Source organism: Lampris incognitus, chromosome 8 (assembly GCF_029633865.1).
Source record: "Lampris incognitus isolate fLamInc1 chromosome 8, fLamInc1.hap2, whole genome shotgun sequence".
In the NCBI taxonomy this organism is placed as follows: domain Eukaryota; kingdom Metazoa; phylum Chordata; class Actinopteri; order Lampriformes; family Lampridae; genus Lampris; species Lampris incognitus.
In genome coordinates this window covers 21,324,751-21,349,636 of record NC_079218.1, presented here as the reverse complement: position 1 = coordinate 21,349,636, position 24,886 = coordinate 21,324,751, and the positions used below count along the sequence as shown (strand labels likewise).

General features: G+C 43.1%; 1 protein-coding gene across 4 annotated transcripts in view; it reads right to left on the bottom strand.

Annotated features, from left to right (window-relative positions):
- The window catches only part of gria4b (glutamate receptor, ionotropic, AMPA 4b), a 104,600-nt gene that overhangs the window by 49,092 nt on the left and 30,622 nt on the right, over window positions 1-24,886 (bottom strand). For all 4 annotated transcript variants that reach the window (XM_056284750.1, XM_056284751.1, XM_056284749.1 and 1 more), the window contains exon 3: window positions 3,787-4,026. In XM_056284750.1, coding sequence (XP_056140725.1) covers window positions 3,787-4,026 — 240 coding nt within the window. The remainder of the gene's footprint in view (window positions 1-3,786; window positions 4,027-24,886) is intronic.

The window sequence follows — 24,886 nt, the reverse complement described above, 5'->3', positions numbered from 1 at the left end:
ACTCCGGTGTAAGAAAGAAAAGGATGAGCAGAAGGAAGAAAAATGATTTGAACTTCAGTCCGATTCAAAGAGAAGGCCTTGTTAGGTTTTAGAAATCAAAAGCAGCTTATGGGAACAGTTGTGTAAATGTAATGTTCAGTGGCAAACAGCTGACCTGTACATAAGGGTTAAATGCTCTTGCACTATGATTAAGACCACGTGTCACTGACAGGCGGGTGTACCGTATATCCCAAATATCTCTCATCAATTTGGAAGAAAAATTAGCAAACTCATAAGAATTCCCTCTTGAAGATTTTGACAGACGGACTGGTTAGCACGTAAGTTAACTTGATTTCTTTTTTTAAAATCTGTAATCTATTTAAATTAGGAATACATTTCCACATTTCACCGCCTTGAATTTTCATCTGAACACCACACCGAAAATGATTCAGCTTTGATTCAGAATATCTCAACCAATTCAACTCTTTAAAAAAAAAGTTTTCAGATATTTGTTCTTAAAAATATTCTATGAGAAGACATATAAAGTGCTTCCAGTCGTCTCTGTTGTCATATCTGGTCTCTTGCCCTGCACGTCCCCTGCATGGAAACCAGAGACAGGTGAATGAATGCAACTCCAAAAGAGTGGGTGATTATTGTCCAGGTCATGTCTGGGATATCTTGTCTTGCTGCCAAACAATCAATACTGTGGAGACACTACTACACTGAGGGCTGGAGGTGATGTGAATTTATTTTTCGCACTCTCTTTTTCTTTTTTTCCTCTTTCTATCTATCCACATAGTTCGACAAAGGCATAGAAAAGTTCCCTCTTGTCCTTGTGTGTTAACCCTCTCTGCTCTCCTGTCTGCCTGCCTGCTGCCTGTCTCTCTCTCTCTGCCTGCCTGTCTGTCTGTCTGTCTGCCTGTCTCTCTCTGTCTGCCTGCCTGACTGCCTATCTGTCTCCCTGTCTTGCCTGCCTGCCTGTCTGTCTGTCTGTCTGTCTGTCTGTCTGTCTGTCTGTCTGTCTGCCTGTCTCCCTGTCTGTCTGCCTGCCTGCCTGCCTGTCTCCCTGTCTCCCTGCCTGTCTGCCTGCCTGTCTCTCTGACAGACACATACACAGTAAACAGTTTCACAAGTGTTCTCCACGATTACAAACGACATTAGCCAGGCTCTGATGTTGGTAAGATACAGCATCTCCATATTTCACTGTCCAATGACCACTATTGGGAGTGAATTACTTTTTAGTAGGCTGGCTTTAGATGGGCTGTGTACTGAATACAGTCTGAAATGCGTTCCTTCAGAATGAATAACAACCCCTGCCCTTCTTTCATTTGCTAATTGCAAGTTGGACATGCATGAATGGGTAAAAAGTCAATTCTCCTTCAGTAATAACACTAAAACCTGGCCCGATCAGACCAGATAGTCTTCAAATAAAGAGGGGGAAACAAGCGGGGTTCCATCCACCTGTTTTTATGCACATTTACAAAACTGCGTGTAAGAAAACCCGAACGGAAACACCAGAAATTAAAAAAATATATATATTGCAAAACGTTTCCTAGCTGAGGTGGGAAAGTTGGTGTGTTGATAAGACAACATGCAATAAATGGTTATGGAAAAAGATTTCTCATATAAAAGATGATGTAAAGTGTCACATGCTTCCCGGAGTTGGTTAGTGAATTTCCTCTGTACTCTGCATCCCCAGAAGTATGATGGACTTTGTTGTGTTGCAAAAGTAATTTCAGCCACCATTGAATAATTCACTTCGCTGTCTCTGGGCTGCATATAAAAGTGACGTACAACAGATAAAGAGCTGTTACAGCCACTCTTAGAACAGCAATTCATGCTACATGCCCTCTCCGTTTTGTTTGGCTAATGCTCTTTTGATTATGCAATCTTGTTGAGCATTCTTCAGAATATTCCCACAACAGCAGTTGATAGAAGCACATACTGAATCACTTTGTCTTTTGCCAGCTTTTTGGAAATTCGCTTAAAATTTGCTCGACATTTGGAAGGGAACATGATCATTGCTGGCTCGGGTGCACAGCTATGGAAGCACTAGTTGTTGCAGATCTGTCCATGGTGCTGAAACAGGCAGCGGCCCAGTTATACAAGGGCCCAGTGCTTACAGGGCTCCAGACTAACTTTTTACTTTGGTTGCACCTAACTTTTTCATTTAGGTACACCAACACATAAGTTAGGTGCATCCAGAAATTTCCCCCGCGCCCTTTGGCACCACAATAATACGCTGGGTCTTTCAGGGCTGGGGACAGGTATACCGGGCACCACAGCATTTTTCTTGATGGAAAAATAAGATTTAATTTAAGTTTGTGATGTCCCTCAAGGAGGAGTACAGGGTGCAGTCTCACACATACACATGCCTTATTTTTCCCACCTGCATTACGCGAAGAACCAACCTACTCTGCCTTTGATTGGCTAGTACCCGTTGCTTTCCTCAGTTAGATCGGGTAGGTTTAGGCATGAGGAGTGGTCAGGGTCAGAGCCAATTGGAGGCAGAGTAGGATGCAGTAGGATGTCGTCGCAGAATGCGGGTGGGAAAAATAATAATACACACACACACACACACACACACACACACACACACACACACACACACACACACACACACACACAGACTTGCTAAATTTCAGGCACACCGGTGTGACCGATGAAAAACTTTAGTCGCACTTGACAGATTTTTGGTGGCACATTTGACCAAAACGGTCGCACCCCGGAGCCCTGGCTTAGAGAACATCTCTTCAGCAGATCCCTTAATCGGTTCCCTCCACTTCTGAGGATTTTGCCACTACGAGTGTGTTGTGTTGTGCCATGTATCGACTGCTGAATAATGACAATTGAACAACGCTATTCCAGAGGGCCATTTTGAAGACAAATTGTTCAGTGACTTTCTGACATAATTCGGCGAATCCCAAAGACTCCTGTCTACAATCCTTTTTGAGTGGGTGTCATTGTTGTTTTGTTTTTTCATCAATAAAGAGACATGTAATTTTGAAACTTTTTACAGCCATTTGGACTGCTTGTCTCTTGACACTAATGTGGATGCACTCAGACTCACACTTCAAAGGAAGTTTGGCTGAACTTGCACAAGCTTTTAACAGCAACAACCTGCCTCTTACTCAGTTGCTTACAACCATACCTGCAGGGCTACGCAGTATCCAAAACAGTGTGTACTGTGGGCCACTAAGCAACTTCACGGCAACAGGAAGAGGTTCAGTACTTGGCTCTGTAAAACTTTTACTCCCCCCCCTCTTTTTCTCCCCAATTGTATCCGTCCAATTACCCCACTCTTCTGAGCCATCCTGGTCGCTGCTCCACCCCAGATTACCACGTCTCCCCCGATACATGTGGAGTGAGGAGTTTCGCCAGGGGGACATAGCACGTGGGAGGATCATGCTATTTCCCCCAGTTCCCCGCCCCCCCCGAACAGGCATCCCGACTGACCAGAGGAGGTGCTAATGCAGCGACCAGGACACATACCCATGTCCCACTTCCCATCTGCAAACACAGCCAATTGTGTCTGTAGGGACACCCGGCCAAGGTGGAGGTAACATGGGGATTCGAACTGATGATCTCCGTGTTGGTAGGCAACGGGATAGACGGCTATGCTACCCGGACACCCCGGGGAAACCTTTACTGTCAAGAGACAGATGGTTAAAAGGGAGTGACTCCTTTACGCCCAATGCTCAGATTTTATATTTGGACTTACACCTACAATTCCTGACAAGCTTGCTTCTCTAACCACGGTGTCGGGCAGCGGCTACCGCCGTATAACATGTCACCGTATCTGCTTACCCCGGTCTGTGTCGTACAGGAACACGAACTTGTTCCAGTCGTAGTGGTCGAGAAGGGAGAGCAGCGCCCCGCGGATCGAAGGCCTCAGCTGCAGGGTGAACTGGCTGGCACCCTCGGTGGGAAAGCTGGGTGTAATGAGGGAGATGTGTAGGGCGCCACAGAAGGACGTCAGCGTGTGCACCGATCGCTTGTCGTACAGGCCAAAGATGGCGAAGACGCCGCGCGAGTACTGTGAACAAACTAGAGATGCACAAACAAGGGGACAAAGAAGTGCAGAGATTGTGGGGATCGGGGGTAGGGGGGACAGGGAACATGAGGGACGGGTGATGAGGAGAGAAGAAAGATGGTTACTTCCACCCAAGGCAGATCACAAACCACTTAATGCCTTTTAAGAAAACAACTGTGCGCAATACAAACATCAAAACAGAACATGTTCATTTCCTCTGTTGCTTTCATCAAAGGTGCGATACAGTATTTCCTGGCTTTCCTGAGGCATAATCTGACTGCTAAATGTCAGCAGAATTTGCTGAATATTACTGATTACAACAGAGTAAACAACTCACGCTCCTCAACTCTACCAAGATTTCTACATTCAATAATGCAGGAGCTGTGCTGGCTGTGTCCTTTCTTTATTGTTGCTTGACGCCCCAACCCCCAAAGGACTTGGCTTGAGTGTGCACTCCCCAGCAAATACTGCAGCAAACCTTGGGAACTGATAGTGTTCGCAATCGAAAATGGCAGAGGTCAGCAAACACACTTTCAATTTAGACTTGTTTATCTCACTTGTCCCGATTTGTTGTTTTTTTTTTTTTGGCATTTGATCTTCTTAGTTTTTTTTTTCTCCCCCCCCCCCTTTTTCTCCCCAGTTGTACTTGGACAATTACCCCACTCTTCTGAGCCGTCCCGATCGCTGCTCCACCCTCTCTCCCGATCCAGGGAGGGCTGCAGACTACTACATGCCTCCTCCGATACATGTGGAGTCGTCAGCCACTTCTTTTCAGCTGACAGTGAGGAGTTTCACCAGGGGGGGACGTAGCATGTGGGAGGGGAGGGTCATGCCATTCCCCCCAGTTCCCCCTCCTCCCTGAACAGGCGCCCCGACTGACCAGAGGAGGCGCTAGTGCAGTGACCAGGACACATACCCGCTTCCGGCTTCCCACCCGCAGACACGGCCAATTGTGTCTGTAGGGATGCCCGACCAAGCTGGAGGTAACACGGGGATTCGAACTGGCGTTCCCTGTGTTGTTACACAATGCAATAGACTACTATGCCACCCGGATGCCTGGCATTTGTGCTTTTAATTGACAGGACATGTAATATTAACAGGAAACAGAGTAGGGGACGACATGCAACAAATGTCAAACAAGATCCGAACCAGGGTCGTCACAATAAAGCTTGAGCCTATGTAATACATGCTGCACCAGCTGAAGCACCGGGGCGCCCCGGGGTACTCCAGGTGCCCCTGGTCTGTTGCTTTTAATCATTTGACTGAATGATAGAGAGCAGGCTTCCAGTTGAATTTCATACGGCACTTTTCAACACTGCCACCTTTTCTCATCTGAATGGCAACAATATCAATTCTCTGAGCACCGTGATGAGTTTATCATTTGAAGAGGATACACCCCCCCCCCCCGTTAAACAACACTTTTAGGATAAGTTGTGAGTTTTAATAGCATTGCACATGTACACACACACACACACACACACACACTCTCACATGCATACACACAAAATCAAACACAAAAAAATGCATGTCCTGCTTAAGGGATCTTCTCATTATAGCAATGTTTGGCTGTATATACAAGACCCATACTATAACTGCTCGCTTTTCAGAAATAAAAACTGTAGCGGAAGATAATGAGCAGTTTCACCGGTTTGCCGGTTCAAGAGGAATCAGAGGGAATAGCGAACCGACGGTCAAGCTCAATATGCTTCTGTTGTGGGAAGAGAAGGGGGCGTGGGGTTTCTGACAAGCTTGTTGTTTCTCTGTGGAGTACAGTACAGTAGAGAGTCTGCATGGTTTTGTCAGACTTCCTCTATCTACCTGCGGCTCCCTTCCAACGTCGAGACAGCAGTTCACACACAGAAACGAGAAAGAGGTCAATTACGCTTCTTCTGTTGTACGTGCAATTAGGCTATAGCAGGATGTCGAGAAGTGACACAAGTCAAAGTTGCAACAGGCTACGCGTGACTGTAGCGTGATCTGTTACATTATCACAGGTAATAATTGCATCACACAGTCTTCAGGACTTTAGCTACTGAAAGTTAGCAGTATCATAGCACAGCCGTCACAATGAAAAATTACATCTCGATTTGAATGTTGGCTGATTTAAAAGTGTACATACATAGTAGCTTTGTGTGCCAACAATGGATCATGATCTAAGGACAACCGAAACCACATAGCATGGGTTAAATGCATATCAGTGTAGAATGAGTTACAGACATTGTTTATTATTTGCAAGAATTAAAGTTTTGAAGATGATGGTTTCATCTGAAAACAGTGATAATGGTAAATGGACTGCATTTATACAGCACTGTTCTAGTCTACCGACCACCCTACGTGCTTTACAGTGTATGCCTCACATTCACACATTCACACACACATTCACACACTGATGGCTGCCATGCAAGGCACCAACCTGCTTATCGGGAGCAGTTAGGGGTTCAGGGTCTTGCTCAAGGACACTTCAGCATGCTCTCTGGAGGAGCTGGGGATCAAACCAGTGACCTTATGATTACTAGACGACCCGATCTACCTCCTGAGCCATGCCGCCCCACATGATGTTACGCTATGCATTATGATCAATGATCAAATGCATTACAGAGTTCATTGACTATACCATTTCTATCATCGTCACTTTGCCCAGTCATGTTTGTTTTCCTCTGCTCTAGGTTATAGTGTTATGTCTAGGTTATAGTGTTATGTCTAGGTTATAGTGTTATGTCTAGGTTATAGTGCTATGTCTAGGTTATAGTGTTATGTCAATGCAGGGGTAGGAGGATGTGCACAGGTAGACATGTTATCAGTCTAAATATGCATCTATGGCATCGACTGCTCCCTCACTACAGGACTATTCAGTGACTAAAACCTTAGCCTTTGTGTGTGTGTGTGTGTGTGTGTGTGTGTGTGTGTGTGTGTGTGTGTGTGTGTGTGTGTGTGTGTGTGTGTGTGTGTGTGTGTGTGTGTGTGTGTGTGTGTGTGTGTGTGTGTGTTCATGTCAAGGGATGAAGGCTCTTGGGGGTGAACTGGGAAGAGTGGGTCTCTACTCAACCAAGAAAGAAGCCCAAAGGTTGGCAACTACACAGACAAATGACTGATGGCCCTCCTGTCCAAGGGATATAATATATAATTACACAGACACACACACAGACACACACACAGACACACACACACACACACACACACACACACACACACACACACACACACACACATACTTTAAGCCAAAACGTACTTACAGATGCAATATTGATATCATTGACACATAACAATAGTAACGATCGCACATTAGTGTACCGGCAGAAAGGGAGAAATGTGGCAGCAGTCAAGGGACTTCACACAAGGCTATCCAGTCACTCATACAGTGGATTAGCCAGTGGCTGTCAGAGAGACTTTTCTCCAAGGGGCTCATCATCAGAGATCACTGAATCCTGAGAGAGCAGTGAGAGAACTGGGCAAACAGAAGCTTTTAAACTATCTGGACTACCAAACAATTTCATTTCTTCAGAGACCTTCCGCAATCAATACAAGACGTTGACCATATTTGAAATCTGGCAAATGTTTCGAAGGACTCAGTGCTCATTGATTGCAAGTGAGCAAGTTCAATTTCCATGCCATGTGACAGCTCTGACGGCCGCTTGTCCTGTGTATGAGAAGTATTTCATGGCGGCACGGTCAGCACACCGATGAGCTCGTATGTTCCTCTAATCCAGAGTTTCAAGACAGTGACTTGTTACTTCGGAGGACAATACATGGCGTCATCACGTCGCGTGTCCCACTCAAACTCACTACACCTTAACCTCTCAGCTCTGTGCTCAGTGCGGCAGGCTCCATGAGACAAACAGAAAGGAATCTGATAGGTAGAACAAAAGGGCTTAGGGCCATTAGGAGATTACTTAAACACTGCAGTCTCTGTGATAGTACTATCAAGCAGTGTGATCTTTCCTGAGCGATCCTCTAAAGCCCACTGGGAGATGATTAAATGCGTACGGCTGCTGCGTAGCTGTTGTAAAGGTTGAAAGCAATGGTGTTTTTCTCCCACAGTTCACTGTTGGCTTTAAAATGAGCATGTAGAATTTATAAGGGGTCTCAAAGACAATGTTCAGCCTTTAAACTATGAACATACACACACAGGATACGCTGAGGTATACGTATGCAGCACTAACTAAACAAACATTGAACTGAGTAAATTTCCTTGCAACTTTCATGAAATGCCCCTATTGTGCATACATTGGCGGCACGGTGGCTAGGTGGTTAGTGTGGTCGCCTGACAGTAAGAAGTGCTGGGTTCGAACCCCGAGGATGTCCCACCTCGGGGGTCATCTCAGGGCGTCCTCTGTGCGGAGTTTGCGTATTCTCCTCGTGTCTGTGTGGGTTTCCTCCGGGTTCTCCGGTTTCCTCCCACAGCCCAAAGACATGTCGGTCAGGTGAATTGGCCATACTAAATTGTCCCTAGGTGTGAATGTATTGGCCTTGTGATGGACTGGTGGGTGGTCCAGGGTGTCTCCCCGTCTGCTGCCCAAGGACTGCTGGGATAGGTTCCAGCATCCCGCGACCCCGATTGGGATAAGCGGCTTGGATAATGGCTGGATGGATGTGCATACATTTACACCCTTTCCTTTAACATGGTAAAAAAAATCTCATCAGAAATTGGTTTTGAAAAGAGAAACAAGTTCTACGATTTCGTGGCCATTGTACCCTTTAGTAGGTTCGGCGGTGAGTTGTAGGATCCCAGAATCATCCATCTTTGCACCAACTTGCACGACTAATCAGTAATATTACGCATCTACACCACCCAGTATCTTGCTTAGGCTTACACCTGCTGCGGTTCACCATATGACTACGGATGCCCATGAATAATCAGTCCACAAATAGTCCTTGCTGTGCAACCTAGGTGATCATGCTTAACAAATCAAAAGGATTATTCCAGTGCTGTTGCTGAATGGGCTCTTTCAGCTGCAGGGCTGGCTGTGAACACGCTGCATTTCAGAGCTCACCACGGGGAAGGTGCTGCATTCAGAATCGCAGAATATGTATTAATGTGATATTACTGAATAAAAATGCACTCATTTATTGTGTGTGTTTGGGCACCCTTGTGATTTTATGCATTTGACTTTCACATTTCTAAGCTTACATGAGTTGTGCGTCATAAGATTCATCACATCACATTCTGCAAGTTTAACAAGGATTCCGTTATTGTTGTTCTTATTATTGTTATTATTATTAGTGGTAGTATTAGTAATAGAAGTAGTATTTGTAGTAATGGGCCTGGTAATAATTCTGCAGACTGTTATAACATTCACAACATTGACTCTCTTTGAACCTTCAAATCCCATCTCAAAACACACCTTTTCACACTGGCATATTCAGTCTGATCTACACTTCACTGAGTTTTGTGCAGATGGTGATTTTATACTTATCTGTTTTATTGACGTTTTATTGCCTACTCTGCTTTGTTTTCATTTTATGCTGTCTGATACAGTGCTGCTTATTTTCAACTGTGTTCTGTAAGGTATCCCTGAGTGCTCTGAAAGGCGCCCACAAATAAAATGTATTATTATTATTACCCATTATCCATCCATTATCGCACTGTTTTCGTCCTCATATCTCTCTCAAATTGATGTTTTTTTTCTAAACTCTGACTGATTGTTTGTTGGTCTCTGCAATTGTTGATTAAGAAAATCCCCATAAACGGGCATCTGTACAAGCAACATTATACGCAAATGCTTTGTAAATTGATTATTGTTCCCAATAAAATGGGCTAATGGGCTTATTCTATTAACAGTCATGGGGCTAAAGGTATGACTCATCTTGTTGCCCTTTAACAGCGTGCTAAGAAACCAACAATGAGACAACCACTTATGTGAATAATCACATTTATTCAGTAGAATATATCCATATTAACCTATGATAATTTTCACACCTGATTCATAATGGCCTCTCTCTTGAAATTCACTCACAATTTCGGGGGGGAAAAATTGCAACAATTTTTTTTGCAAAGGTTAAACCTTTTTCACACAATGCTGGCAAGCCTCCTTCCTGTTCTTCAGCCCTCTCTGCATGCCACTGCATGCCTTCTGTTGTTAAGCTACTGTACCACTGTCAGCTTTTTCTCAAGGTAATTACAAGGGAAACACCGATTTCTGATCATGCTTCCTTTATCAGTCTGTGGAATGGTGATGAGTACTTCACTGCATTTTTCCTTATATAGAACACAGCGGTGTTCAATCATGTGGCATTAGGGCCACGTGAATACAGGTTGATTTCACTGATTAGTCCTCCCTGCTGTCTGGTTGAAGGTGCGCCAACCAGCAAAATCAGCTGGTGGAGCGTTGGGTTGGAAAGAAAACCTCTATATACATGTCGCTCCACCACACAGGACTGGATACCACTGCTATGATGCACCGCCCAGAGCCTGCACTTAAAATCGAAGAGTCATTGTAAATGAGCTAAGACTACTTGTTATTTGGGACCGGTGGGTCATCTCGCAGTTGAAAAAGGAAAATAATTTCAAGAAAAATGCACTTTGTTGTTCCCCATTTCCTAAAGACAAATCTACACAGATGACATACAGAGTAGGAATTGTGGAATACAAAGGTGGAAGGGAGGCCCAAAAATCTGTGAAAATTAAACAGCGTATCAAACTGACTTTGCTCCCTATGGCCTGCTAGTGGTGTAATAACAGTGAGCGGGCCTCCTCTAGTGATGAACTGAACGCTCGGTGCTGACCTCTTGGACTGCTCCATTTTATGCCACACCAGCAGTGACCCTGAAACAGCATCCGCTGGCCTCACACTCTGTTGCACAAACAGGTCAGACACACACACACACACACACACACACACACACACACACACACACACACACACACACACACACACACACACACACACACACACACACACACACACACACACTGTACACATTTGCTTAAATCAATGGGCCAGACAGTGTGTTTGTGTGGGACAAAAGCTTCATTCCCTGTACTGTCACATTATCTATCTAACACAGCTCTCCCCAAAATAATTTCATAACGTCAATCTTTTGATTTTCTGTGAAAGAAAATCCAGTGAAATGTTTACAGAAATTGGCAAAAGAAAGTTCTTCGCAGGAAACAATTCACACTTAATGGACTTTCAAGCCAGAGCAAATAGGGAGGAAGCTTAGCGGCATTAAGGTAAACTTTTCCACGCCTGTAGCATCGACCCTCAGGATTTAAGGCAGCTAAACTGCTTGGTCATCAGTGCTCTCCATAAATCAGTGGACGGCTGAACAGAGGCTAGTGCCAGTGACACACTTTCCTCCCGGTCCCCCAGGTGTCAGGCTCCGCCCCTCACACCACACAGTTTGTTGATGACTGCCCTGGACCCCCAGTAGCGTCAATATATCGACTCTGCCACACAACACGCCTCCATTATTTACCACTTGTTTTAAAGCAAAATATATCCAGTGGTTGTTTCTTGGAAGCTGCCGGCCATCATGACGGCAGATTGGTGGGGAATGAGTCATGTATTCACATGCTATTAAACTGCCATGGTCAGAAATGACAATCATCAGGAAAAATGTATGCACTCGTATTTTAAATTATTGTACTGTACAGAACTTTGCAAAGAAAAAGAAAAAGAAAAAAGAAAAGAAAAGGGCCAAGACATGACAACTGATTGAAATTGGCATGGTAATTTAGAGAGGAAAAAAAACCCCAACTAATCATTTGTACTAGCTGTTTCATTCTTTATAGATGTCCTAATAGCAATCATGGTGAGGGCAGTTTATCAGATAAATGCTAATCCCTAGAGCATGCAGATCAAAATAGATTGTAAAATGAATAACTAGCAAATTGTTTTTTAAATTTACATTAAAGACAAAAAAATACAAAATACATGGTGTGGTATATTTTTGAAAACCTTTACTGACTACCCTGATAAATTTGACCATTTTTCACAACAACTGAAAAACACATGGGTGTATAGACACACACAGCTCTATAGTTCTGATCTGTGAATGTAAGACCCATTCATTTTATATAGATAAAGAGAGCTTTTAATAAAAGTTTAAAGACTGGTAATTAAAGGCTCTGGCTAAAGGCAACAATGTTTTGCCTTTGAAGTCACTATTGTTGTTATTATTATTATTTTTCACATTTCCTGTTTTACATCCTGTAGAGCCGGGTCCAAACTATGGACCTGAGGCACGTCATAATATGTGGGCTGTTCCGAGTAGGGTGATCTTCTGGACTGCACAGATGTTGATGTTACCTGGGATACGGTTGGTGAACTTTTCCATTCCCTTCTTCATGAGTCCTAGAGCTCCGATGACCACTGGTGTTGTTTCGGTCTTCATTCCCCACATCCTGTTGATTTCTGTCTCTGTACTTGGTCAGCTTCTCTGTGACTTTCACAGAGGTATTTTTTTCGGGTGGTATTGCCATGTCGATGAGCATACACCGCTTTTGCTTCCTGTCCCTGATAATGATGTTGGGCTTGTTGGCTTTTATCTCTCTGTCAGTGTGGATGGGCATGTCCCAGAGGATGGTGACATCATTGTTTTCAGTGACTGTTTTTGGCTGATGTCCGTACCACTTCTCAGTTGTCTTGATCTTGTAACTCCTGCAGATCTTGCAATGCAGGTATGCTGCTGCCCTGTTGTGTCTGTATATGTACTCGGTCTTTGCCAGTTCCAGGCAGCCTGAGACAATGTGGTCGATGTTTTCTTTATACATTCCACAGATTCTGCATTTTGGGTCTGTTCCATCTCTGATGATGCGATGTTGATAGGATCTGGGGGCCCCTGGTCTTGTGCAGTGATTATCAGACCCTCTGTCTCTGCTTTCAGTCCGGTGCTCCTCAGCCACTGGTGTGTCTTTTGTTGGTCCACGTCTGCATCTTTCATTCTTTTTGGGTACTTCCCGTGCATTGCTTTGCCCTCCCAGGTTTTTTGCAGTTGCTGCTGGCCATGGTGTTTTGCCTTCTGCTTCACTCATTTGGCATAGATGGTAGTTGCCTCATTTTCTGTTGGTGGGGTTTCTGGGACATCAAGCTCTTTCTTGAATTGTGCAGCTTCTTTATTGATGGAGTAGATCTGTTGTTTTACTATTCGGAGGAGTGGGTCATCTGTTTTTGTCAGGTATGCTTCCAGCCCGATAGTGGTAGTCTTGAAGGTCAGTTCAAGTTGGACTAGGCCTCGTCCTCCTGAAGCTCTTGGTAGGTACAGCCTGTCGATGTCTGCTTTCGGGTGGTGCATCTTCTCCATGGTCAGTATCTTTCTTGTCTTGGTGTCTAGTCGCTTGATGTCGTTCAGTTTCCAACTGATGATGTTGAAGCTGTACGTCACTACAGGTATCGCTAGGGTGTTGACAGCTTCAATTCTGTTAGCTGCATTGAGTTCGCTCTTCAGTACCATACGCACCCTCCTGTGGTACTCTTTTCGGATCTTCTCCTTCATGGTTGAATGTTGTATGCCGTTTCCTTCGTTCACTCCTAGGTACTTGTATGTGCTATCTTGGTCTAGCTCTTTGATTACGGTGTCAGTGTCAAGGTCTACGTCTGCAGTCTTGGTAAGCCTTCCTTTCTTGAAAGTGGCTTTGGCACACTTGTCGATTCCGAATTCCATCTTGATGTCGTCGCTGAAGGTTTTGATGATGGTGAGTAGACCCTTCTGCTGATTGTTGTCCTTGGTAAACTTGTTGAGGTCGTCAATGTAGAACAGGTGGATCAGTTTGCCATTCTGTGATTTGTACACATAGCTGCTGTTATTCAGTAGATTGCTGAGTGGTGCTAGTGAAAGGCAAAAGAGCAATGGTGATAGTGAGTCCCCTTGGAAGATTTTGCTTCTGATGTAGATCGGTCTCGATGTTAACGACCCCTCTGCATGATGGAGATTCAGGGTGGTCTTCCAGGTCTTCATACTCTCCGTGATGAATTTGACAGTTGTTGGGTAGACTCTGTAGATCTTGAGGCTCTTCTCTATCCAGGAGTGTGGCATGCTGTCAAATGTTATTATTATTATTATTATTATTATTATTATTAGGGGTTCAACCCTGAAGGGCTTATGCTAGGTTCCAGACAACTCGGAAAGTTGAGATTTTCCAACCTCCTACTTGGAAAAGTACAACGGGAAGGCCTCTCAAAGTTGGAGTTTGTAAACTCGGGGCAAATCCATCTACCTCGACTTCATGGAGAAGCAGTTGTCTGATGCAGTGCACACATACGTATAATCTATAGACATGTTCTGTAGAAAAATTCAGTGATTAAACATTTCCATCAGACATCAGCTCTTGTTCCATGTGACTTGCAAGCTTTCTGAATCTTGCTCCTCAGCATAAATGTCGATTTCACAAAAGACGCTCTATACAAAATGCTAGATCATTTTTGGTTTCACTTTGGTGTGTATACCCATTAGCTTTTAATAGACCAGCTGGCCAGGTAATCTAGACAATCAGAATTTTAATATTAAAACTACTCTAATACCAATAGTAACAACAATTGCACACATCAAGAAAACCTCTCCAATAATGCCTTCTTTGTCATAAAAAAGTCAAATTCCCCCCTCTCCCCCCAAAAAAAGATGTTACAGGATGATTGTCATCAAGCGGCGACACTGCAATCTACAATTCCGCATAAACATTCAAAAACTAATGTTGCTGCCACTCTCTCCTAAAACTGTGAACTCTGTAAAAGATTCAAGCTGCCAACTTTAAGTGCAATTAATGGATTCAGAGACTTTATTGTCAGCAATGGGGATGCTACACCTGATGAGCTCACGCCTTTAATGAATTGCACCAAACTCATCCCATGTAGCACTGCAGAGTGCGAAAGGGGATTCAGCCAGATAAATCTAATTGCCACCCCGATTTGCACAAAGTTACTGATTGAACGGGTATCCACCTTGATGCTCATCAAACTACACTGGCCACCTCTTAACCAGTGGGATCCGACAGGCTAACTTGGCTGAGATACCATCGCTCAGCTGAAGACACAAGAACGAGACATTCAACCGAATCTCTCAGGGATTCTCCTCGTGACCCAGTGTGGTGATTTCTTTGACTTTTTTGAGCAGGATGTCCTGTGGTCGAAATAAAAACCTCAATGGTGAGTAACACTGGTGACTTTTTTTAGGCGTGGCCTGCTGTGCTTCATGTGTTTTATGGATTACAATCTCAACTTCAAACTTAATTAGGCCTTTACTGTGCAGCCCAATCGAAATGACTAAGTAAACCAGTGATGTTGAATATAATAATAAGTAGTGGCAATGATTTGACTCCCCCTCCAACTTGGAGCTACTGCGGCCTGTAATTATAAAATTGCACATACCTGACTGTATGTGTTTGGTGTAGAATAAATTCGTGGATCCTTTGCTATGAACTGGGATGATTCGTGTATGGTTTGTGAATGAAGCATGTGTCAGTGCACAGCATTCTCCATGATGATGTCATTAAAGCAGCGTTCCGCCCCCACCAAAAAAATCCCCACTACACCCCTGCCACTAAGCACTCCTCGCATCAGAAGTTATATGATGAAACTGATGAAAATTTAAAGAAAGTAGGCTATATGGTGACTGGTATAGAAATGGAAGATTTGCATCCTTGGAGCTGTCAGGAAACGAATCTGTGTTAATCTTACACCTGCCATGTTGAAACCTAGCCATCTGATTTGCCGCCATCTCAAATTACTCACGCACAGGTTTTTCTGTGGAGAACAGAGATCCCATCTCAATGATGATAATGAGAATGTATTAAAAACACCAGGTGTAAACGCAAAAGCAAGATTGGATCATTTATTATCCAAATAATGTATCCGGATACAGATCACATTTTAATACCAGGTGTAAATGGGTTTTTTCTCTCTCTCTCTTCTGCCATTTGTCATTCTATTTAACATGGACTAACAGCATATTGCTTTATATTATCTTCACCCTTGCAGCCTGTATGTCAATCTGTGTGTGTGTGTGTGTGTGTGTGTGTGTGTGTGTGTGTGTGTGTGTGTACAGTACCACCAGTACTACTGTACTGGTGTTACTGTAGATGAAGTGAAGCAAACAGAGTAGAGTGCCGCATTGTGTATATGTGTGTGTGTGTGTGTGTGTGTGTGTGTGTGTATGTGTGTGTGTGTGTGTTTGTGTTCGCATGTGTGTGTGTGTGTGTGTGTGTGTGTGTGTGTGTGTGTGTGTGTGTGTGTGTGTGTGTGTGTATGTACAGTACCACCAGTACTACTGTACTAGTGACTGGTGGTACTGTAGATGAAGTGAAGCAGAGTAGAGTGCCGCATTGTGTGTGTTTGTGTGTGCATGTTTGCATGCATGTTTGTGTGCGTGTGTGTGCATGTAGAAGATTTTCCAAGAGGAAATCAGTGCAGCACATTTTGGGCATTATGTGTGAGTGCCATTGACAGACCACCCTCACCATATCTATTCCACACACACACACACACACACACACACACACACACAATGCGGCACTCTACTGTGTCTGCTTCACTTTATCTACAGTACCACCAGTACTACAGTACCACTGGGAGAAAGAGGAGGGGGGAGGGCATTGATGAGGCTTTCATTGGCTCATCATATTTCCCCACCTCCTGTCTTCCCTCATGCTCGATATCTGCCTTTATAAACCTCCCTTCCCAATTCCAAAGATGTATATGATTAAAAAAAAAAGAATATGGGGGGAGAGTGTGCATCCTAACACGTTGAGTCTAGTTGTGTAGCATTGGTCTTTTGTGGTCCTGGCTTTGGGATTAATGGTACCAATTCATAATTTCATCGTGTGTACACACTGTCCTGTCTTGAGATGAGAACTCCCCTCCTTTCCTTCCCTGCATGACCATGCACTGCATGAACACTGAATGACCAACAGCTGTCACGGCTAAATAGTGAGGGGGTGACAAATCTGAGGTCTAGTTACGTTCACATGCTACCCGCACCTTGTCCTACCAACAATCACCCTCACCCACAAATATTAAAAAGGCACTCCGGGGGCAAAAAGCAAGCAATCAGAAACTGGAGCTTAATCAGCTACACAATTACACTAAGTGCACTGTGTAGTGAGTGGGATGCTGCCTCTCCTCAGCCCTTAGTTCCATACAGCTTCCCCTATGGGACAATAGGCTATGACAGATGGACATAACCATAAGTCAACTTTACTGCTTCCACCACTACAGGGACAAGCTGCATTTCCATAGAACGAAGGATAACACACATCAGATGTCTATGTTTCCAGAAAAAAAAATACTGCTTAAAAAAAGTGGTAAGTATTCTCAGAGGGATTGCCAAGAGGCCCAAAATTCTCTGAACTGTGAATATTGAAAGTGCAAGCATCAAGGGATGAGTAAACTAAACTCCTCGTAAATCCTTTGCTACTTATCATCCATAAAACATGAGCTAACCACAGGGAAATGAAACAGAGAAATGATAGAGAGAGAAGGATAGTGATAGGGAGATAATGAATACTGAAGCAACTCAGACTAGCTGGGTACTGGTTGCAAAAATAGTCTCCTGCAAAGATTGCTCTTGTTCTGAGAGAAAAAGAGATAATCAATAGCTTAGGTTGAAAGACTAACATACGAGATAAAATATACACTTACAGCATTCGCTACAGAGAATAGTGTGTACAGTACTCTCAGAGACTGAAACGCTGTGAAGACTGCAAACAATATGAACAAAGGTGTGGGCTGGGTGGGGTTTAGAGGGGATCATACTCTTTTCTTGTCCTCTGTCCTTTGTAATGTACTGATAACATTTTACTACACTGTTGGAACATTTTTTTTTCAAACCATATCTGCCATAAAAGACAGATATGTGTATTTCAGAAAAATTGTGAAAAAAGATAATTAAATTTTTAGGATTTTGCATGTCCTTGTGAAAACATGGGTCAAAGGTCTGGTCTAGCAGCTTAGCTTATGATAAACCCTAATGTTTCCAAATGGCTATTCATCTACTTTGGCTAAATTCTGTAAGAATTCATTAAAATAAACATGTTTTATATACCCAGTTATCAAGAACTTGCATAAAAACCTGTTGGTATAGTGGACACGTCCAAAGTGATAAGCTCCTCCCATTCGGATTTTGATTGACAGGTGAAATGAAAAGCCATACACATGGATTCATACACTGGTGTGTTTAACTTCTGTTAGTTTGCGTGTTGTTTTTTTTTTTAATATGGCAGCTATTCGGTCATGTCAAAATAAGTCAAAATCAGATCCAGAATTTGAAATTAAAGTTGATCACCCTGCAATTCAAGGATTGCAGGACGTTAGTGAATGGTAAATTGGTTTAATTTACAAGAGCTGTAGTCTATTTCTCTAATAGCTTGCTCGCTAGTCTTACAAGCTGTTCCTAACTAGGGCAAGCAAGCAAATGCCTGATGATTTTGCTCATCAAGGTGTCCAGAGAGGATCAGATTGTGTCGCAGAATCACAAAAACGGGAACCAATCATCTTCCCTCCCATGTAATTGGCTCAATGATTCTTCCCTCTCCACCTCAAGCTGATGTGTGGTGAGCATTCTGGCGCAAAATGGCTGCCATGCATCGCCCAGGTGGGTGCTACACATTGGTGGTGGTTGAAGTGAGTTACCCCCTTCACTGTGAAGTGCTTTGGGTATCTAGAAAAGTGCTATATAAATGTAATTATTATTATTGTTATCTTGCAGAGTAGGCATTAACTTTATTTCGCCCATCATTTCCATTGGAACAATTCAGCGAAACTTTGCTTGCCTTGATCGCTGTTGCGCAGAGCTGGTAATTAAAAGTACAGAAGGCCTTTAAACAAATGGCTCTCTTGCTCACATTGCATCCTGTTAGCATGGGCTGTAATAGGTTCTAGCAGTAGCTAGCAAGCGATGTTACAGCATCACTATCTATCTGCCTCTATAACCAAAGTACCCGTCAGCCCCAGTATTGGATAGGGCAAGACTTTAGGAGGCATTTTGCTTACAAGGCAAGAATGAAAGATTTATATTACTGAAAATCCAGCATATTATTTTTACCCCAAATGCCATTAAACAGTACCAACTGAAAAAAAAGCCTTTCACCATTGTTAACGCTTTGCTAATGAGTAAAAAGTATCATCATTCTTTCCTTCGTTTTTCGTTTGAAAGGAACTGCAAATGATCTCGGTAACACTCAGAGCTAAGCTAAGCTATGCTAAACTCGCCATTCAACGTACCTTCAAACTGCACAGGCAGATTTACAAATGGTATCCCTGAGTTTGTCTGACCATGAAAGTAGGACACAGTAAAAACTCTGGAAACTAAACTACAAACTATCCCTTTATGCAGATATTCTTATTAAATATTTAAAAGGTGCAACATAACTAAGGAGACCTGTTGTCCCCTCTTGTCATTTCTGGGGTTGTTTACATGATGAGCTAGGTAACATGATGTGATGCTGGACAAACACATTAAAGATATAGAGCAAAGTCATTCTTATGTCTAGTGCTTCTTCTTTCCTCTCCCCCTTTCCCTTCTGCAAAATCTGATAACAGGCACATGCCTCAGAGCTTACGTTGTCCCCATTTCTCTCTCCCTCTCCCTCTGTCTCTTTCCTTCCCTTGGACTCTTCTCCGTCTCTCTTCCTCATTGTAGATCTCACTTCATTTTTTTTGTTTCTCTGGGCTTTCCATTCACCAGTGCCTGTGCTTGGTTTCTTTATCCCTCTGCTCCTCCTCCTATCTTGCTCTCCTCTCCCCCTCTTCTCATATACCCTGAGAGAATTCTTCCTGTTTATTCTTCATTTATATATTTCATTTCTCCTCCCTCTCAAATCTCCCTCTCTTTACCTAAACCGAGTAGTGCCTGAGAGAGAAGGAGGCATCCACTTAAGTTCTTTATTTATACCTTCCTTGTGGCCCTCTTCTAAATCTGGCCCTCCTCTCTCCCCTTACTTTCCAGCCACCATCCATGTTGGGTAATTCTTTCAATGGGGCTCTGGATCAATCTCAGTGTCCTCATATGCCAAGGCCACAGTCTTTGCTACACTAGTACAAAGCTATGCATTCAAAGAAACACACATGGATGCAAAAGCATACTCCCAATAAGTGTTTCAGCACAGATGCAAAATGGTGTCCTTGATAAAAGCTACCATCACAACATTTTAACGAAGAGTTTGAGCTATGACATCACTGACCTGGTGAATATTCTGCAGTTTTCCCTGCATAGACATTCTCAACTGCACCTAAATGCCTCTTGTGTATCATGCAGATTGATATCCGCTGACATCCAAAATGCAGGTTCAGTTATGTCATGGAGCTGTCTGCTTGATTAAAGATGCTAAGCAAGTCAGTTCAATTGTGGTTGTCTGTTTTACACACAAATGACACTACATTTCACCGCTCTCAACACAGACACTTGATCAATGAGGACTAGAGCAGATAAAGACATGAAAATCGCAGTGGTCAACAAGGATTCGGGCAACAGAAAGAAACTCGAGAACAGATAATAAAACAAAATACACGTTAGCAACAACCAGCAATAATCCAAAACCATACCACAACACACTGACACAACAGTCTGTGTGTGTATGTGTATATGTGTGTGTGCATGCATGCACGCGTGCTTATGTGTGTATGCTTAAATCGATTGCTTTCATACATATATACAAAATCCAGTTAGTCAAGTAAATTCTGTATGAGACAGTACAAGCCCCTATATAAATAAATAATATATATATATATATATATATAAATTTTTGATGGAGTGGAATTAAAGGTCATATTAGCAATAATTTACAACAAAATCTATGTGATACATTTGTTTATTTGAATGGTGTGTGGGCGTCATGAGAGTTGACTTCTTTTGCAGTCCACTAGAAGGTGAAAGACTTTCTTGCTAATGTAGAATCCAGTGGCAGTAGGCGGCCTCTTCTAGCCGTAGGTTATTAGCGAGGCTAACAGTTTGTGACACTAGCCTTCCCGCCTCGCTGACTCACTATAGGTAAGATAGCACTAGGTCCGGGGAGGGGGGGTGAGGGAGGTGGAGCTGTGCCACAAGCCTGGTGATTGTAGTGGCTGCTGGTCCACCCTCACAGTCCCCTGACAGCCCTGGAGCCAAACTTGAATGTTGTTGTCTTTGAAACCAGAGTGTTTTTTTTTTGTTTTTTGTTTTTTTTTACTCCAATGGAAAACTATTTTCAAAAACAACCTTGTCAATCATGTGTCTTTCAGCTATATAATCAAAGCACCATTTTGAATAATCAAAGGTTAGGGTAACCATGAGACCAGGGAGATGCAGACACAGACATGCAAATGTATGTCATCAATATGCAAACACGCCCATGATTATAAAAAAAGAAAACATTCAGAGAGAAAGAACATGCCGGTACTTTCCTTCACGGAGTTTTGAGCAGCATACATACACAAATACACACACATGCACGTGCACAAACAAACACTTGTGCATGCACATCTACACTAGCAGAACGCAGAGCTTCTCAGTCTGAGGACAACAGCTCCTTTTCAGCAGATGCTGTCAGATCCACTCATCCTCAGAGATGCAAGGAACTGTGTTGTCCCCAGCAATGCACAACACACACACACACACACACACACACACACACACACACACACACACACACACACACACACACACACACACACACACACACAACTAACTGCGTGTCTCTTACAGTTTTTCCACAATTGCTAAGACACATTTCTTGAAACCTTCCACCCTTTTCTCAAAACTGAACAAAAGAATCTAATCTTCAAAACTACATTCACAAAACCTCTGACTGGCAAAATCAAAACTATTTTATTTGTGCTCAAAATCAAACAATGCTTTCAGATCTTCTAAGCATTCATTACACACTACATCAAAAAATGGAAAACAGTATTCATGTAGCTACAGAAAAAAATGTTTATTGTGTATAAGGAACGCATTTTGCCTTTTCATTAAAAAAGGTATATTCACAACTTAGTACAGTGAACATATTGTATACTGAAACTATTGCAAGTAATACAGTATTGAATGTCTGCAGTATTCAGCACTTGCATAAAAATACAATGTTGAAAATGGCAAAAGGACAAAGAAAGAAATCTAAATGAAAAGCAGATTACAATACACTGTAAAATGCTGAGCAACTGCAAAATCAAAGTTGATGAGAGAGTCATGCTGCCTCAGCATCACATCTTTTTGCTGGGTCAGGCCAGAGAACTTTGTCTACGTCACAGGTAACGTTCCCTCTTGCCAGGCAACGGGAAAAAACCCTCTGGTGTGCCGTATCCAGCCTTGACAAGACTCCACACCTATGTCCACACAGGCCAAGTCCATTGCCTATAGAAGATTTTCCCTGGTATAGGGTTTTCTGTCATGGACCTTCCGTCGCCATGCAGAGAAAAACTTCTATTGGGTTGAGGAAAGGGGAGTATGGTGGAAAGCAAAACATTATTACAAATCGCTGGTTGATGTTGAACCACTCCCACATCTGGACACCATGGTGAAAACTGACGTTGTCTCAAACCATGACATAGAAAGGATGCTCTGCCTGCTCACGATCCTGCTGCTCACATTCAAGACATCATGAAGACCACCCAGAAATGCAAGATGTTTGGTGTCATATGGCCCCAATGTGGCGTGACAGTGGAGAACCCCATGATTACTTATGGCGGTACAAAGGGTCACATTGCCACCACACTGACTAGGGACTTCCACAATGGCACATTGGCCAATTATGTTCCTGCCTCTCCTTCTCCTCTTTGTCAGATTGAACCCAGCTTCATCCATACAAATGTATTCATGGGGCTTTTCCATGGAATCCAATTTAAACACTCTAAATAAAAACAGATTGGAAAAAAAATGGTTTTGTGTTACAGAAAGACAGACTTCTGTTGTAGAGTGTATTTGTATGCACTCCTGATTTACACAGTACAATATAGTACAGTTTGACAGCAGTACGATAGTATTGTACTGTAAGCATCAGCACTGAAAGTATCTGTTTGAGTGTACATTTACTTGTACATACTGAAATTATTATTCTTTGACCCTTTCTGAGTTGCGCTCAAAGGGTACTCTGTGCACTTGTTTCATGCGAACCCTATTGCATTGCGTTGGAGGACACGATCAGTTGTAGAAAGGCTAACACTGTTGATTCTTTCACAGTTTACACTGTCCTCAACAACTCTGTGCTTCATGCAGTCGAATGGCATCATTTTGAAGGACCATATCAACACTGAGCCGCTAGCTGATGGGAGAACATAGAAGTTCTTCCACCGTCAGGTGGCAGTCTTACAATTCTAAAAAAAGGGAAGATGCAGTTACAACAGTACATATGCAGTAAAAATAGTAATGGACTTTACTTCAACAAAATATTGTACAGTAGAAACGATTCTCTTTTTTCCCCCCAGTCCCCTTTCTATTGTCAAAGTGCTGTACTGAAACATCTGCATACAGTAAACTTTTAATGACCTGCATGTCCTGACTATGGTGGCCGCAGAGAATCTGCTCACATTTGAATCAGGAATATTTATTTGTCACTTCATTCCATGCACTTGCATACATGAAATGAAACGAAATATTGTTTTCCCCAGCCCACAGCAGTGCAACACAAAGACAAAAAACACATATCCAAACTACAACAACACATAGTATATCCAAACTACAAAAACACATATCTAACATATGAAAAAAAAAAGTCACTGTCCAAGAGAGCGAATGCCAGGATGACTTGTCGAACTGCTGGTCTGCATGGGCTAGCAGTTAGCTTAGCTTGCCCCACTTCCGCATCCTGTCAGATTGCCCTTGGTGTTTCCTCCTCAGGCGGAGCTCCAGGCAGGTGCCATGGTTGCTGGGCCCACCGGATGCAGCAGACCAGGCTCCCCCAGTCGATCCAATGCCAGCTCTCCCAGCCATCAAACGAAGACACAAACTTGAATGCAGACGTGGACAAAGACACTGCATGGACTGTACTGGGTGAGGCCACTGCAAACATGAATTTGTGCTGCCATCTTCCCACACCGGAAGCGATTTTTGGGTTTTGGAATTGGGTTGTGCTCTTGGTCCTGCTTCCATCATTTTCATTCCATGAACAAGAACATGGTTTATCACAGCTGCTTGAATTTAATCTGAAATTACTGTTCATGCTCTTGCTCTTCCTCATCCTGCTCTTCTGCCTCTCAGATTGTTTCCATCCACTGTTGGTATCAACATTCAACTCACCTGTCACTCTGAACTGTCTTATATTCTCTTCTACTGGTTTAATCACATCATTACAAACAAGTGTGAACAATTTTGAGTTGTGTGCAAATGATGACAGCTGTGTTGTAGTTGTGTTTAACTTCTGCAGCCTGTGCTTGCCATTTTACAACACAAGTGTATCACAGTACAAAATGTATTTTAGTGCATGAGAATGTTAAGAGTTGCAAAAAGAGTGAATGAGATCTGCTGTCTAACTATGTGAATATTGTTTAAGGTTTTGTCAAGAGTGTTGATATGAAAAATGGGTTTGGGACACTGAGCATTTGGTCCAGAGAATGAGGTTTAGCGTTTTAGCAATTGTGAAAAACTGTAAACTCTGTCTTAACAGTGGGGAGAAAAAACATTGAAGGATGTGGGTTTGGACATACAGGAGCATATTAACAACAGGGGTGGGATGGTGAATCAAGACAGTGAGTCACAGGAGACATGATGGAAGGCTGAAAAGGTTTAGAGGAAAGGACAAGACAGAGCAAGCAAGAAAGAACGGCAGACAGATGGCAGTGAGAGATAAAAGGAGAGGAAGAAATGGTGAGAGGAGCATCATTTATTTGAGCTGTCCTCAAGCCCTACATGACATCTCAGAAGCTTTCACACACCCCTACTGAGAAACATTCATCATCACGGTACAGTCTCCCTCTATGACCACAGCCAATTAGCTTTCATTCAGCTCCTCTCTGTCAATAACAACACCTTATCCGT